Source organism: Meleagris gallopavo, chromosome 3, assembly GCF_905368555.1.
Source record: "Meleagris gallopavo chromosome 3, MGAL_WU_HG_1.1, whole genome shotgun sequence".
Classification (NCBI taxonomy): Eukaryota; Metazoa; Chordata; class Aves; order Galliformes; family Phasianidae; genus Meleagris; species Meleagris gallopavo.
The window spans coordinates 683,281-698,371 of record NC_139406.1 but is presented as its reverse complement, the minus strand read 5'-3'; the positions used below and the strand labels follow the sequence as shown (position 1 = coordinate 698,371).

The following is a 15,091-nucleotide window of genomic DNA, read 5'->3' as shown; positions in this document are numbered from 1 at the left end:
GTGTCTGGGTTGGGGCACTTTTAAGCACAGACACAGGTTGTGCAGAGGATTTCTTGAGAGCAGCCATAGGCAAACTTAGGACTTGGAGATGTCAATTGATGAAATATACAACAGGAGCCAGCAACATGCACTTGCAGAGCAGGCCAACTGCATCCTGTGTGTTACCACAGTGACATCACTATGTGGTTCCCACGGCCTTGCTGGCTGGAACAGTTAGAGCAGATGTTACTGACCAGAACTTGTTGCTTGTCCTGCACAGAACCAAGGGTGTTTTAATTTGAGTTAAGAATGGAATATAACTGCATTTAAATGGGATCACTCCTCAATAGATCTTGCTTCATCTTCCCTGATCCCCTCAATAACTCCATTGTTGTTTGCTTGATATCCCTCTGATTCTCCAGATGGGGTTAGAAATCAGTTTCCCAAGCAACATTAACAGAAGTAAATAGCAATCTTTATCAGGACTAGGAATAATAACTTTATACTAAAAGAGGAGAGATTTAGATTAGATGTTAGGAGGAAATTCTTTACTCAGAGGATGATGAAGCATTGAAACAGGTTGTCCAGAGAAATTGTGGATGCCCCATCCCTTGAAGGCATTCAAGACCATGCTGGATGGGACCCTGGACATCTAGATCTATTTGGAGGTTCACCTGCCAATAGCAGGAGAGTTGAAACTAGGTGATCTTTAGCATCCCTTTCATATGAAAAAGAATATGATTCTATGTGTATGCATTATGACTGGGGTTTTTCATTTATAAACACCTTAAAAGCAGATAAGAGATTCTTTTTACTTTAAAAGTCTAAAAAGAATCCTAGTGTTTACTTTTGCAAGTGGACATTGTTGGTTCCATGGGAGATTCTTCTGTTAATTTAATGTAGTTAGGAAAAAAAAAATAGACTCATGTAAATTGAAACAGAAATATAAAATAAGTTAAAATGTAGATTGTGCAAGGGTTAAGATAACACAGTAGAGAGCTGAACATAAATCAAACTGAGTGAAAAATCTCAATGCACATTCGAATACCTTTCCTCAAGTAATTTAGGAGGATGATGTGTGATTAAGTAATGGATCTGGTTCACTTTCATGACTGCAAAGTAAAGCTGGATAAATGCTGGATATTTTATTATAAGAAGTCTTTTTGTCATTTTTAAACAGCATAGAATGAAATAGCTATTTTTCCCCTGTACCAAGAAAGTCTTGAGTAATAGTTTCAAAAAATAGAATAAACGAGAGTGGAGAAAGTGACCTAAGGGTTAACAGGGCAACATACAGGCTTTGTTTGTAAATTAAAGCCCTTTAACTCAGAATTAGTTGGTTTTGTGCTGAGATCCCTTACCTTATTTGCTCTGGTAGAGAAGGGATTTTATCAGCTAGATTCAATGAATTGAGGGAAGCACAGGCTGAGCTGGGAACTGTATCACTTGTTTGTTTGTTTGTTTGTTTGTTTGTTTGTTTGTTTTTGTGGCTTCAAGGGAAACTTCAGACTTTGTTACTAGAAAGCAGTAACATCTTAGTTCTATCTTTTTATCACCTGTCATTTTATCTAAACAGAGACAGCATATTAAGGGATAGTATGTAATGTTTAACTTAAATGTTCAGTTTGGGAGAGAAGTTTTATACTACGTCAAGCATACTTAGGTTATGTGGGATGGGATTGCTTGTTAGCATTTGCATAAAGAAAGACTTCCTTGATATTTATTGTCTAGGTGTTGGGTAAAAATATTAGTTTTCTGCAGTGGGGTTTGAGTCTATGGAATTACTTAGGGTCTAAATAGCTCCAGATTCACTTGAGGTTCAGAATCTACACAACAATTATTATGTTCTCTATCACTGTAGTATTTATTTTCCTTGGAAGTATCTTGTCCTCACAGACAGGTAGGAATTATTAAAATAGATTAAGCTTTTGGACATTAAAAACTTGCTGAGAATTGGTGGAATCTTGACACTTATCTGAACCATGTAGCACAGTACAGAGAAGTCATGACTGACACTGCAGATGCTAGCTCCTAACAGGCGAGCAGCAAAACTACATCACAGAGCTACAATATACGAGTCTTTCAGTACTTGGTCATGACTTCTGTATACAGTAAGCCTCAAGCAAGGTTTGTCAGTTTGGCTGCGGAACTGCACAAAGAGATAAATCAAGCTGAATAGAATGCATCTGTAAAGAGCAGAAGGAATTTTGTTCCTGAAGTGCTCAGAGGGGAAACTCTTGAACGAGGTTCTTTGTCCTATGAACTTGTCAGATAAGTATGTAGGCACTGAAGAGATTATCATGGTTGTCTACAATAGGCATCAGCACCAACCTCTTTTTAGTTCGCTGCTTCAGATCTATACTGGCTTTATTCCGAGCAGCACTTTTGATATCGTTCTGTGCTTTGTTTGAGTTTGCATGTTGGGTCCCATTCTTGCTATGAAAGAGAATGTGAAGATTTCTTTTGTACTGATATCTCTGTGTCTTCTTCCTTCTTTACAGCATTTTGTTTGCAGACATTGTGGGATTTACTAGTTTGGCATCGCAGTGCACTGCCCAAGAGCTGGTGAAGCTGCTAAATGAGCTCTTCGGCAAATTTGATGAGTTAGCTACCGTAAGTACAATTTTTTTTAGTCTGCTTGAAATTCCTTTCTGAATGGTGATGCGTGAGTTAAATATGTTAGAAATCTGATCTGTAATAGACTGCTTTAGCCCATGCGTTACAAGTTTCTAATGCTCCAATTTTTTATTAATATTCTGTAGAGTAAACAGCAAATCTAAATGTTTAGGAAAGGAGCTTAATTTGCTTTCAAAAATATTTTTTCTTATGTTTCTTTGGAGGTCAACAGAATTCTTCATTGGTCTTGGCTGCAGAAAAATTAGAGATAAGAGAGATATTTCAATATTAAAATTTCTTATCTGTATGGAAAAAAAAACAATAGAAATTAATTCTATTCAAGGTACAGTGTAAAACTACTTTCTGTGATGGTAAGACACTAGAGACTCAAATCAGTTCAACACAGATGACACTTCTTGTCACAGAAATTAGGTTGTTTTGTTTTTCGTTTTTTTTTTTTTTTCAGAAAGGCAAAATGGGATTTATATTATTACTGATACTTATGTTTTGACAATTGCATTTAAATTTGTGCCAGAATCCCAAGGAAAAAGAATTTGAGTGGAATGTTCCTTGCCCTAAAGTCTAATAATACCATAGGCATTTTACAAGAAATGAGAAAAATGCATGCTCCTGAAAATGTTGTCAAACCTGGTTTCAAATTACACTTATAAATGTGTTTTCCCAATGAAGAAAACAAAATTTCTTTGATTCTATCTTGTTTGCTATTCTAGTCCTCAGAGCCCTAATTTCTGACAAGTAACACCTCTACATAAATTATGTTTCTCCATTGTCTAATTATCGTATCTTCTGACTCTATGCAGCAGCCTAGAGAACATATTTCTTCAGTTCCATCATACAGCATCCACATAGTCCAAATTCACTTATAATCTTCCAAAAGAGATCTGAAATCTACGAACATTAGAATTCCTCTCTAAAAGGCAAACAAAGCCTTCTACTGCATAAGATGCCAGGGTTGAGGAAGGCCTATTCTCTCTCCCCAGAGCAGATCATATTTTGTTCAAGTCTCTTGAACAAAAAGTCTCTTGATTTGCAATCTGTTCAAGTCAGAACAGAGAGGAAAAGCTGTGTGTTCCCTTTTCTCAAGAAAAGCAGTACAATAGGTTAGATGCTGAGTAGAGAAAGAATGAAGGTGGATTTTTTTTTTTTTTATAATAACAACAACAAAAAGACTTTGTGCAACTAATTAATCAGTCGAAATCCTGTCAGTTCCTCACAGGAAGCATGGACCCCTTCCTAGAGCACTTCAGAGACGTGTAGGTTCGAAATAAAAGGTATTGCCATATAGCTGATCATTGGCAGAAGCTTGAATATCTTAATTAGCTGTTTATCTTATGTTCAATAGAGAATATTTCCTCCAAACAGCAACAAGTCATTTAGTAAGCTCTTTAAAAATTTACAGTGTTTTCATTTGTAGTTATCTTAGCCATTAAACTTAAGGCAATGTAAAAGCATACGAGCTCTGTGACACAACAGACACATAGATACACCCATGCCATTGACATGCAGCATGGCACTAAAGCCAGAGAAAGGGCTACTGCACCATGCTCCCCCTTTACCTCTGGCCTCATACAGCTGACTGGAGGTGACATCTGAAGCCAGGAACCAGGCAGGTACTAGCTCACAATGTGAGGTCATTGTTTGATGGGGAAGAAGCAGATTAGAGACAGAATTAAGATTAGGAAAAAAAAACAACTGCTTTCTGTTCAGCCTGTATACTTGGTCTTTCCAAATTTGTATTTTCATTCCAAATTCATCTCCAGGCTTCTTTCAGCTACGTATGAAAGAACCATTATTTACAACTCCTTCTTATTCATACTGTGCTGCATCAGGCTGTGATTAAAGATAAAATGTATGATTTTCTTTACTTCTGCTGTGGTAAATGCAAACTTTGTATTGACTCTTGCATTCAGAAAAAAATGTGCTGACAGCTGTACTTTTTCAGAAGGATTCTGATTTCCTAGTTAAAACATCTTCTAGATATTCATTATTAGGTCAAAACAGAAAACTGGGTTAATTTAAAAACAGTGCTGTGCTTTTTAGTATTCAAAATGATGAAGTAAGAAACTGCAGGGAACTTAAAGAAAAAGGTAATGGTGATAGATATGATCTCTGCAGTGCCTATAGTGTGATCTGTGAGCATGCATGCTGTGTGCTGCTGCTTCTCAGGATGAGGTAGTTGTAGTACAACAATTGTCCTGTCTTACAACTGTAATGTTTTAAAACAGAAAAGTTTAAACAAAATGCTATAAAAATACTTTGTGGGAAGCATAGTGCCAGGAGTCAGAAAGTGTTATCCTACATGTATTTGCTGAGAATCTCATGAAGAATCTAGGTATTTTGGCACCTTGATACTTGGTATGAATAGTCTTTGCTTTTGCTTTTTGACAGCATGACTCTAAATTTGGCCTGTTAAAGGTGTTTCAGAGAAACATAGAAATATCTTGAGAGATCTAGGACAGTTTAATCCTAAAGGAGTTTGTCCTTCCAACATTTAGAAGTTAATTTATGGCTTGAGGCATTAGATTTTTCAGTTTTCCTGCTGCTTTTGATATACAGCTGGAACTGTATTTCAGAGAGTAACAGCTTATGACAGAGAATTTCAGCTTGCTGTTTTTCTCTCTTTCAAACTCTTTCAAATGCTTACTTGTACATTTTTTTAATAGAGAGAAAAGGTCTTATGTTTTCACAATAACATTGTTGGGTCAATTTCTTAAAGAGAAAAGTGAATTCTTAGGTAGTTGTGTTTTTATATGACATTGTCTTATTTCTAAAAACATTTGAGTCAACTTCAGTTACTACAAATGAAGGAAAAGAAGTATCAAAAAAATAATGCTAGACAAAAATGTATAACGATGCTGGTATCCTTGCAAGAGCATAATTTCACCCTAGACATTCATTGGAGAATCTACATGGAGAACAACTGTTTTGAATGCTTCAGAATTCATCAATATGTCTGGTTACTGAAGTGCTTGTAATGTTGTTGTCTCTAGACACATTGATTTTAGACTCTTAGGATGGCCCAGGTTGGATGGGACCAGAAACATCATTAGGTCCAACATTTTGTGGGAAAAAGGAGCCTAGACCAGATTAGCTAGCACACTGCAGCTAGCGCCCTGTTCAAACACTTCAGAAAGGTGTCTTGAAAGGTCAAATAGATTACAGTAAACAAATACTCTCTTATTAATTTTTTCTATTGAATTTTTAAAGCACATACAAAAGTAAATGAAGCTTTGATTCTTCCCGTTATGATACAAGCGCTGCTCTGAATGTAATTCCACTCATTATCTTGGCTTTGTATGTCAGATGATAATGTTGCTGATGTGGAGATAGAGATTGAATGTTCCTGCCAAAATTCTGCTATATTCTGTTGCTGTGCAGTCTGAAAAAATGGCGTCTGACATGGAAGTGTATATGAAGAAAAGGTGTATCATTGAATCATAGAATCTTGAATTCCTCCATGCTGAAAAAATGGCATTTGCAGACATTTACCAGCATTTGCTAAATGTGTATGGAGATCAAACAGTGGATGTTAGCACAGTAAGGTGGTGAGTGGTATGTTTCAGCAGTGGTGACAATGACAGTGAGTCAATTCTGCCAGTGCAGATTTTTAAGAACATGGAATATAGGCTTTCATTCACCACTGATGAAAATGCTTAGCTAATGATGGTGACTATGCTGAAAAAAAGTGCTTTGTAGCTGATAATTTGCTTTATGACGTAGTGTTATAGGACTTTGATGGATTATTTTGATCAGTTCCATATACATGCAGTGTGAACATCTATACCCAAACACTCCTTCTGAAGTCATCACAGAGAAAGTTATTTATGGAGTTCAATGTGTGTCATCCAAGATCGATGCCTAATTACACTCCAGAAGTGCTAGTTTCACTTTATTTGGTTCACATTAATCTGGTTCATAGCTGTGGGGGAACTGTTATATCGTGGCTTGAACTGGTGATTCATGTGGTGAAGGGATGGCCTAGGGAGCCAGGCAAACTGCACCTATGCACCCCACATGACCAGAAGGGGATAGACTCAGACTGGAGCCACCCTGAGCTCATATAAGGGCCAGACACTGAAGAGGGAACACCTCTTAGAGCTAGGCTGCTTTATGAGGAGTGCTGTACAGCCAGAGATCTGCTTCACCGGTTGGGTGAGATCTGTTCTTTGCCTGGTTAACAACCTGCCAGAAGCAATTTTGCTTCTCCAGAAGCAGAACTGAAGAGCTCAGATGCACACTTTGGCTGTCTAATGTACTCTTCATACATGGTCTTGGCTAGAGTCTTATGCCCTTATGCAGATCTGCTACACAGAGCATAGCAAGGCATGGCGGGGGGACTTCTCAGCCTGGACCACACATCTTGTGAGGGAGGCCAGCACTGCTATCCTCAGAGCAGTCAGCTCTGCTCATTTCAATAAGATTTTTTTTATCTCCATCAAGTCTTTCTGAAGACTACTTTCTTTGTAGTCAGATGGATATGATGTCTTGCTAGTTCTTCTCAAGTGATCTTTTTTCAGTAATTCTTGCAAACTGAGAGGAATGGATGTTTCCAGTGATTAGATCTTGAACTTCTACCATGATTTTTTGTTTAGAGTATGATTGAATTTCATGTTTTTAGCTAGTGCACAAAAGTGACAGTTTTTTAAATCCTCTCTGTTGTGGTATATGAAACTGGGGAACATATCAGTTTCCTGAAATTTAGAGCTTAGTCTTTCTGCTTTTTATAGTGAATTTGTTTAGGGTTTTTTTCTCCTTGGGTATTTCTCTACATAAGAAAACTGTGTGTTAAAGAATACTTAATGAAAGTTTTCTAGTAGACAAGCATGTTTATCAGTCATGATGGTTGTGTAAAATATTCTTGCTGAAATCTTTCTTCATTTGCAAGTAGATAAATCAGTATAAACATTGCAGTTAGCTCATGCTCAAGGTTCTTAATGCTGAGACAAGGAGATGTGCAAGAACTATATAGGTAGTTGAAGTTACTATTTGCAGGCATTATTCTATTAAAAGGTAACTAGAATGATCATTTCTGATTTTAAACTCACAGCTTAAGACTTGAGTAAAAGAAATACTAGAATGTTCATGCAGTAACTGAGAGGAATCCATAAAAATTTCTAATTGGCCAGGCAGATTTCAAAAGCTTATTATCTCTATATAAGTGTATTAACATCATATTATAACTCGTCTCTTGTTGTTGTTTAATAATAGAATTAAATGTGATAGAGAAGTGCAAATATGAGAAGCATAAGTTGATCTCTTCTAAAAGATCTCTCTTTCTCACAGTTTGCTGAACTTTAATAACTTGGTATTACGTTGCTCAGTTGCACTGCAAAGCCATCTGATTAATTTCATTCAATTTGCTGCCTGTCCTTCTAAGACCCTGAAAGAGGATTACTTGTCCTTACCCATTTCTTTAATGATATAATGCTATACATGCATTTCCAAAGGTGTTTGGAGCAGTGTGATTGACTATCCATCTGTGTAACAGAAGGATTAGACTAGCAATGAAGGCAACAGGTATCCGCACTCAAAGATCTTCTGTTAGGCTGTGTTCAAACGCTTTAAAAGAAGGGCATCAAAACGTGCTTCTAGACCAATGCTACTGTCAGGCTGAGTAGTATATTATTGGTTCACTGGATGAATATTCAAACTTGTCTTACTGAATGTTGTTTATGCTTGTGAGAGTGTAAGTGAATTTGCAAACTATGCCTATGCATGTATACATGCATATGTATGCATACATATATTTGTGCAGTGTGTTACCCAAAATATTTTTTTGCCCACTTCTGTTCCAATCTAATGGAAAAAAAATGTAAAATTGAATGGACTTGATTTCAATTTTAGTAGATGCTTTAAATACTTTCTCAGAATTTCTTTCTTTATACACATCTGTAACGTAAACTTATGAGTTTATGTTTATTATTTAACTATATAAATTTGCTAATAGGGCAATTCAAAACTTACTAAGCCAATTAGTTGTTGAGATTAATAGCACTTTAGAATGATATGATAAATATGCTGTACCTACTATGCACACTGAAAATATGCCACAGTAGTTACTTCTATCATGTCTTTATTCAAGTCTCCATATGTTTCACTGACCTCTTTGGAATGAAGTTCTTGGTTTGAGAAGACAGATAAATACTGTATTTTACTGTTTTATGTCATCAGGGTATACTAGAGATTGTGGCATTATTTTTTTTTCCCAATAGTTATTTCATACTGTCTTCACTCGAGAACTGTAATCTTTTTGGCCTGGAATATTAAAATAGACTTGATTCCCTGAGGATTAGAGGGGCAGTTAGTATAATTTAATGTAGCTAACCCAAAGCGCATGATGCCATGCTGATTAATATGAACTGAGAATTTGATCCCATTTGCCTAACTAATACAAGTAGTTCCACTCTGAACATGGCAGGCTGCTTAGAGGAAGCCTTCGGAATGAGGCATAACCCAACTTGTACTCCTAGAATGGAGGAAAAAAGTGGAGGGGAAAATAGGAGAGGAAAACACTAATGTGTCATCTGTGATGGCTTCTTTTTTTCATAGTCATTAATCTTTCTCTTGGTCAATTGAATGACCTTGGCTGCACCAAAGACAAGTCATGCCTGACCAATCTGATTGTGTTCTGTGATGGAATGACTGCATCAGTCAACAAAGGAAGACTAACAAATGCCATCTAAGCATGCTTCTGTGAGGCCTTTGATTTGATCCCACACCACGTCCTTACCTCTAAATTGCAGGCATTCGTACTTCAAGGATGAACTATTCAATGAATAAGGAATTGGTTGGCTGTCCACAGCCAGAGAGTAGCAGTCAGTGTTCCAAAGTCCAGGCAGAGGCCAGTGAGGAGTGGTATCCCTCAGGAAACTGCCTTGGGAGCAGTGCCCTTTAGCATCTCTATCAGTTGCATAGGCAGTGGAATGAAGTGTACATTCATCAGAAAACTCGCTGGCACTAACTTAAGTGGTGTAGTTCATACAGGAAGGATGCCATTCAAAGGGGCCTGGGCAAGCTTGACAAGTGGACATATGTGAACTTAATGATGTTTAACAAGTCCAAGTGCAAGATGCTGCACCTAGGTTGGTTAAGTCCCAGACATGAGTACAGACTGAGGGGAAAAAAACTCCTTGAGAGTAGCCCAGCAGAAAAGGACTTGAGAATTCTCATGGATGAAAAACTTTATATGAGCCAATAGTATGCACATGCAGCCTGGAAAGCCAACTGTATGCTGGGCTAAATCAAAAAAGAGATGGCCAGTAGGATGAGGGAGATCATTGTTCTCTTTTTCCATCCTTGTGAAGCCCCATCAGAATGACTACATGCAGGCCCAGGGCCCTCAGCAGTAGAAAGACTTGGACCTTTGGATCAGATCCAGAGGAGGTCTACAAAGATGACCAGAAGGCTGGAGCACCTCTATCATAAAGAAAGGCCGAGGGATCTGGGCTTGTTCAGCGTGGAGAAGGCTCTGGGGAGGCCTCATTGCTTCTTTCTATTCTTAATGGAAGCCTAGAAATGGGAGGGAAACTGACTGATAGGACAAGGGAGAATGGTTTTAACCCAAAAGAAGGGAGATTTAGAATTAATGTTAGAAAGAAATGTTTTGCCCAGAGGGTGATGAGGCACTGGAACAGGTTGCCCAGAGATGTTGTGAATGCCCTTTCCCTGAAGGAGTTGAAGACCTTGTTGGATGGGGTCCTGGACAATGTGGGTGGGATCCAGTGGGTAGCATCCCTGTCTGCGGCAAAGGGGCTGAAACTCAGTGATTTTCAAGGTTTCTTCCATCTCAAGCCACTTCGTGATTCTATTAATATATTTGTAAGGGAGAGCAACAATGGACCCTTCCTCCGTGATACTGCCTGGCCACAGTAAGGAAGCTCTTGACAACAATGAAGCATCCAAAAGGATTATGAATATTCTTTCTTCAACTCTCATAGTTTGCAAATATCCTCCTGGAGTCAGAGGATAGAGAGACTCCAGGAGAGAGTAGAGAAACTGAGCCACTGAAGATTTCCTTTTTAGTGCATTCTCTTCAAAATGTTAAGAAAATACTGAACCGTCTGTTTCGTACTGTTGTGTTGTTGCTTTTTAGAGCAATTTTTTACTGGTTTTTTTTTTTTTTTTTTACTGTTTTTTTTCCCCAGAAAGTTATGCACTGAGTTTGGAACCTTGATTGAGACTTTATTTTTGATCTATTTATTTAACAAACAGTTGTTTACTTGGATAGCCTTATCCATTACACTACCCCTGTTCAAGAGACTGGCAGCTGTGCCCAAAGGAGTTCTGCAGAACTGCTTAAAAATCTATTTGTAAGGGACTACGGTGGGCGAGCTGCCTGGCCAATGCAGTTCTAGTAGTCTCTTGAGCTTTTTATTGTGTGCATAAAAGCAAATTATCTGCTGTTTCTAAACAGGCATTGTGTGTATCATCTGTGACTAGAATTTATAACCGTCACATTTGAATTCATCACTGTCACAAATTTGAAAAATATTGAGTCAAGGGATTGGAAGTTTCTGAGGAAACAAAACAAAGAAAGGAAATAGATTTGTTTTGTTAATTTGAATATCAGTCCTCATAAAAGTTACAGGCTCTATTTTGTAACTGAGAACTTGATCTCACAAATAATGATGTACTCTTTGTATTTGTTGTAGTTTACATGGAAATAAGTAGGAGATTTTACTCTTGGAGCAACCTCTCCAAGAGTAGGTACTGTACCTCTCCAAGATGAGGTACTGATCTATAGCACAATAGTGCTCCCAGAAAACCAAGGAATTTGAAATGAGTCATTTTGGACATAAACACTGAAGCAGAGAGAACACTTATCAATGAACACATACATATTCCAGTAATCTGGCCCGGATAATGACTTTTCTGAATATTTTTCTGTTGGGTTGAATAGTCATTGCCCCTCCACAGACTGCATACTGAATTTGAAGAGCTTTATGGAGATTTTTGCCTTGTGGGACAGAACTAGTTATTTTGGATAGCCTTAACTACTTAGTATCTTCTACTTGTTCAAGATTTGCCCACAATTTTTTTAAAATGGCTTATTTGGGCAGTATCATCTTGTAGTTTCTACTAAAAAAACTTAGTTGTTTCTGTCAAAAAGCTTTGTGCTGGAAAGACTGTTTGTGTCAGGATGGATTTTGAGGTTTGCATATCATTTTTCCTTTATCAATAGTCTTTACTTACACAATACCACTCAGACAAGGATCTCAAAACACTAAATTAGATCTCCATGTAAAACTGGTGAGACAGCTTGTGGCCATCAGCTGCAGGAGCACTCTAAGGCCCTAATTCTAATGCTTCTGGAATAATTATGCTTACATTCCTTAATATATATGCAGTGAAAAATAGTGTTAAAGTCATGTTGTGCAGCAGAAGAAATTCTAAGTAGCCTCTTTTAAGAAAGAACTCTGTGCTAGTTAAGTGTACCCAAAAAGATGACTTGTTTCTTTGATTCATTTTGTGCATTTAATGCTTAATTAATGTGAACCTGGAAAAAAAAAAAAGTAAATGAATTTTGCCAGCGTTATCACCTCTTTTATGCCTGAACAGAGGATATTGTGGCTACATCAGGAAGGTTTTGATTCTTGTAGGCAGAGGACTGGATGAGAAAATGTGCTGTTTGAGAAGCTGAAATGGTATAATTAGGTCATCTTTTTCCAGTTTAAAAACCCCATCTTTCTTTTCTTTTTCTGCTGCTGAAGGCAAGTCTGTCTTATAAAAGAAAGGAGGGCAGGTTGAATTGTTTTTATTAATCTTTTCTCATCGTATTCACAAGAGCTGCTTCTGTAAATCACTTATCTGCATAGTCCCAATTGTGGAAGTTGGATTCCTTGAATTCTTATACTTTTTCCTACCATATACTAAAAGATTAGAAGTCTAACTGTGTTGTATACTGTCACCTGTTGATATCTCTTTGTACCTTATTCGTCAAAGGTACTGCTTTGTTAAAGGCATTTTCTTATGTTGTTTCTTCTGGAACGAACCTTCTGCTCAGACTGATATGGTAATTTTCACATCCCATTGCTTTTTCAAAATGGGAGTGATTTAGTCAGGAATATGATTGCAGATCTTGCGTTATGTACAAGCAGGAGATAAATTAAATGATAATACAAAGTGACTATCTCTTCTGATCTGCAAGTGTGTCATGCAGAACAGCAATCATGCTGTATTTTAAGTTGTGATTTACACATTAGGAATGCATAAATGTGCATTCTTTTGCAGATAAACACATTGTCTTGGAATGCAAAGTTTTCCTGATATTGAATAGTTTTTTGGCTCCCAATATTTGGTTTGGACTGATGCAGAAATGAAGTCTCACTGCAAACATTGAACTAATATGATGACAAGGAAAAAATTTTATTCCGAACTGTAATGTTACCCTGTGTGTGTGTTGATCAGTGGGCCTTATCTCCAGAATATGTGTATAGATTAGTCAGGCCTCCTATGACAGTAGTGTTTCCTTTCTTAAGTTGGCCCATAATGTCAGAGGCAGATGTTGATGGTGTGGCAGTACAGGTTGAACCTTTCTGCCAAAATTCTATTAACTTCTGTTGCTATGCAAAAGAGAGAGAGCCTGACAAAATGGTGTCTGACAAAGAAGGACAGATGAAGCAAAGGTGTGTAATTTAATTCCTCCATGTCAAAAACATGTCACCCATTTACAATGCTTGCTGAATGTTTATAAAGACCAAATAATGGATGTCAGTGCAGTGAAGAGGTGGGTGGTGCATTTCAGCAGTGGCCACTCTGACAGCAGTGACCTACATCACTCATTCATGGTGGTGAAAATGCATAGCTAACGGTGGTGACTATGATGAAAAACAGTATTTTGTAGCTGAGAATTTTCTTTATAGTGCTATTGTTCCCTTTGTATCTGTTGTAGTTTCCAAGGAAATAAAACGACAGTACTTTCGGAGCAGCCTACATTGATAGATATGTGTATGTCAGCTGTTCTGTACAAGGAACCCAGATTTCATGAACCCTAAATTTGTTCCTGTAAATGCAAAAGGATTCTCTGAATGATTGTGTTATTGGAGAATATTTTCTCCTGTAAATATTAGACTATTTCTGTGAGCAGTAAAACTTTTCCCATTCTGTTTTTATTAAAGGAAAATCACTGCAGAAGAATAAAAATCCTAGGTGACTGTTACTATTGTGTATCAGGCTTAACCCAACCCAAAACGGACCATGCCCATTGCTGTGTTGAAATGGGACTGGATATGATTGACACCATCACGTAAGTATTGCACTTGGTGAATGTGGAAAAGAGTGCTGTAGCAACTTGGTAGCATTGCCCACCTAACACTGTATCCTATTGCTTTCAAGTCACAACTACTGTTTCACAAAGCATAATTCTAGGCACCAATTTTTGAATCCACTTCCTCACTGTGAGGGAAAATGTACAGAAGCATGAATATGGAGAGGGTGCGTATTTGTATTGACAGGGATTTGAAAGATCATGAGAAATGACATATTTTAGTTGTTATTTAACACAAATAAAGGAATCTTGAGTTCTTGTATTTACACTGTTCATTTCACTTACCAGTATGCGAAAATCAAAGCTGGTCCTGATTTATACAGGTTGCATGTGTTTGCATGTGCTTGCATTCCTAAAATGATAGCTTGCTGTTTTCTCCTTTCCGCATCGTGTTTAAATCTTTCATTTAAATTTAGTGTGCTTTTCAGAAATGTAGTGTGAAACTTGCTCTGCTGATAAGGATTCTTTTTATGCTTGAGCTCTCCTCTTTGATCTTTTTTTTTTTTTAAACCAAGATTAAAAAGTGAATGCGAGAGAACTGTGAATGAGCTTTTAGCGACAGCTGGAGATCTATTTAATTGCTTGGGAGGGAAGGAGTAAAGAGATTTCTTCGCTACTGCCTTACTCTGTGCATCTGTTTGTGCATGTGTTTTAGAGAGAGTCTTTAGAAGAGAGTGAACTCATTAATTCTGTATATAATTAATACTAGTCAGCACAGTGTTTTTATTATTACATTTGGGATGGGGTTGCTGTTCTGGTATATTGACTACTTCTTGCTGCAAAAGTATGTCACATCAGGGCCTTAGTTCTGAATTGTAAGGAGTTTGGTCACTGTTTGCAGTACCTCTCTTTAATAAAATAAGTACCTTGTCTTCTGGCTGCTGGGGATATGGATTTGACTCAGGGTTCTTCTGCTCACTTTAATCCCAAAGTTTTAGAGCTGCACAAAAAGAAAGCCTGTTTATTCACTGTAGAATTGAATAAACCTCAGTATAATCTCAATTTAAAACTACAGTGAAGTATTAAATGCAGAAATACAGGGTCTTGTAGAGCAAACAAACATAACATTTATGAGTTCAAAATGTGCATTTTACTACTGCAGTTACTCCTCAGTTACGCTTGAGTGCTATGAGAAACAAAATAGAAACATACTGCAGTATCATATAGATTTATCTTTGTTTCATGTTGTAATACAGAATAGCACTCCAA

General features: G+C 37.3%; 1 protein-coding gene across 3 annotated transcripts in view; it reads left to right on the top strand.

The window, feature by feature from the left end:
- ADCY1 (adenylate cyclase 1) overlaps positions 1-15,091 on the top strand; it is a 146,067-nt gene that overhangs the window by 65,240 nt on the left and 65,736 nt on the right. For all 3 annotated transcript variants that reach the window (XM_085220008.1, XM_085220009.1, XM_085220010.1), the window contains exons 4-5: positions 2,481-2,592; positions 13,734-13,861. In XM_085220008.1, the coding sequence (XP_085076134.1) occupies positions 2,481-2,592; positions 13,734-13,861 (240 nt within the window). The remainder of the gene's footprint in view (positions 1-2,480; positions 2,593-13,733; positions 13,862-15,091) is intronic.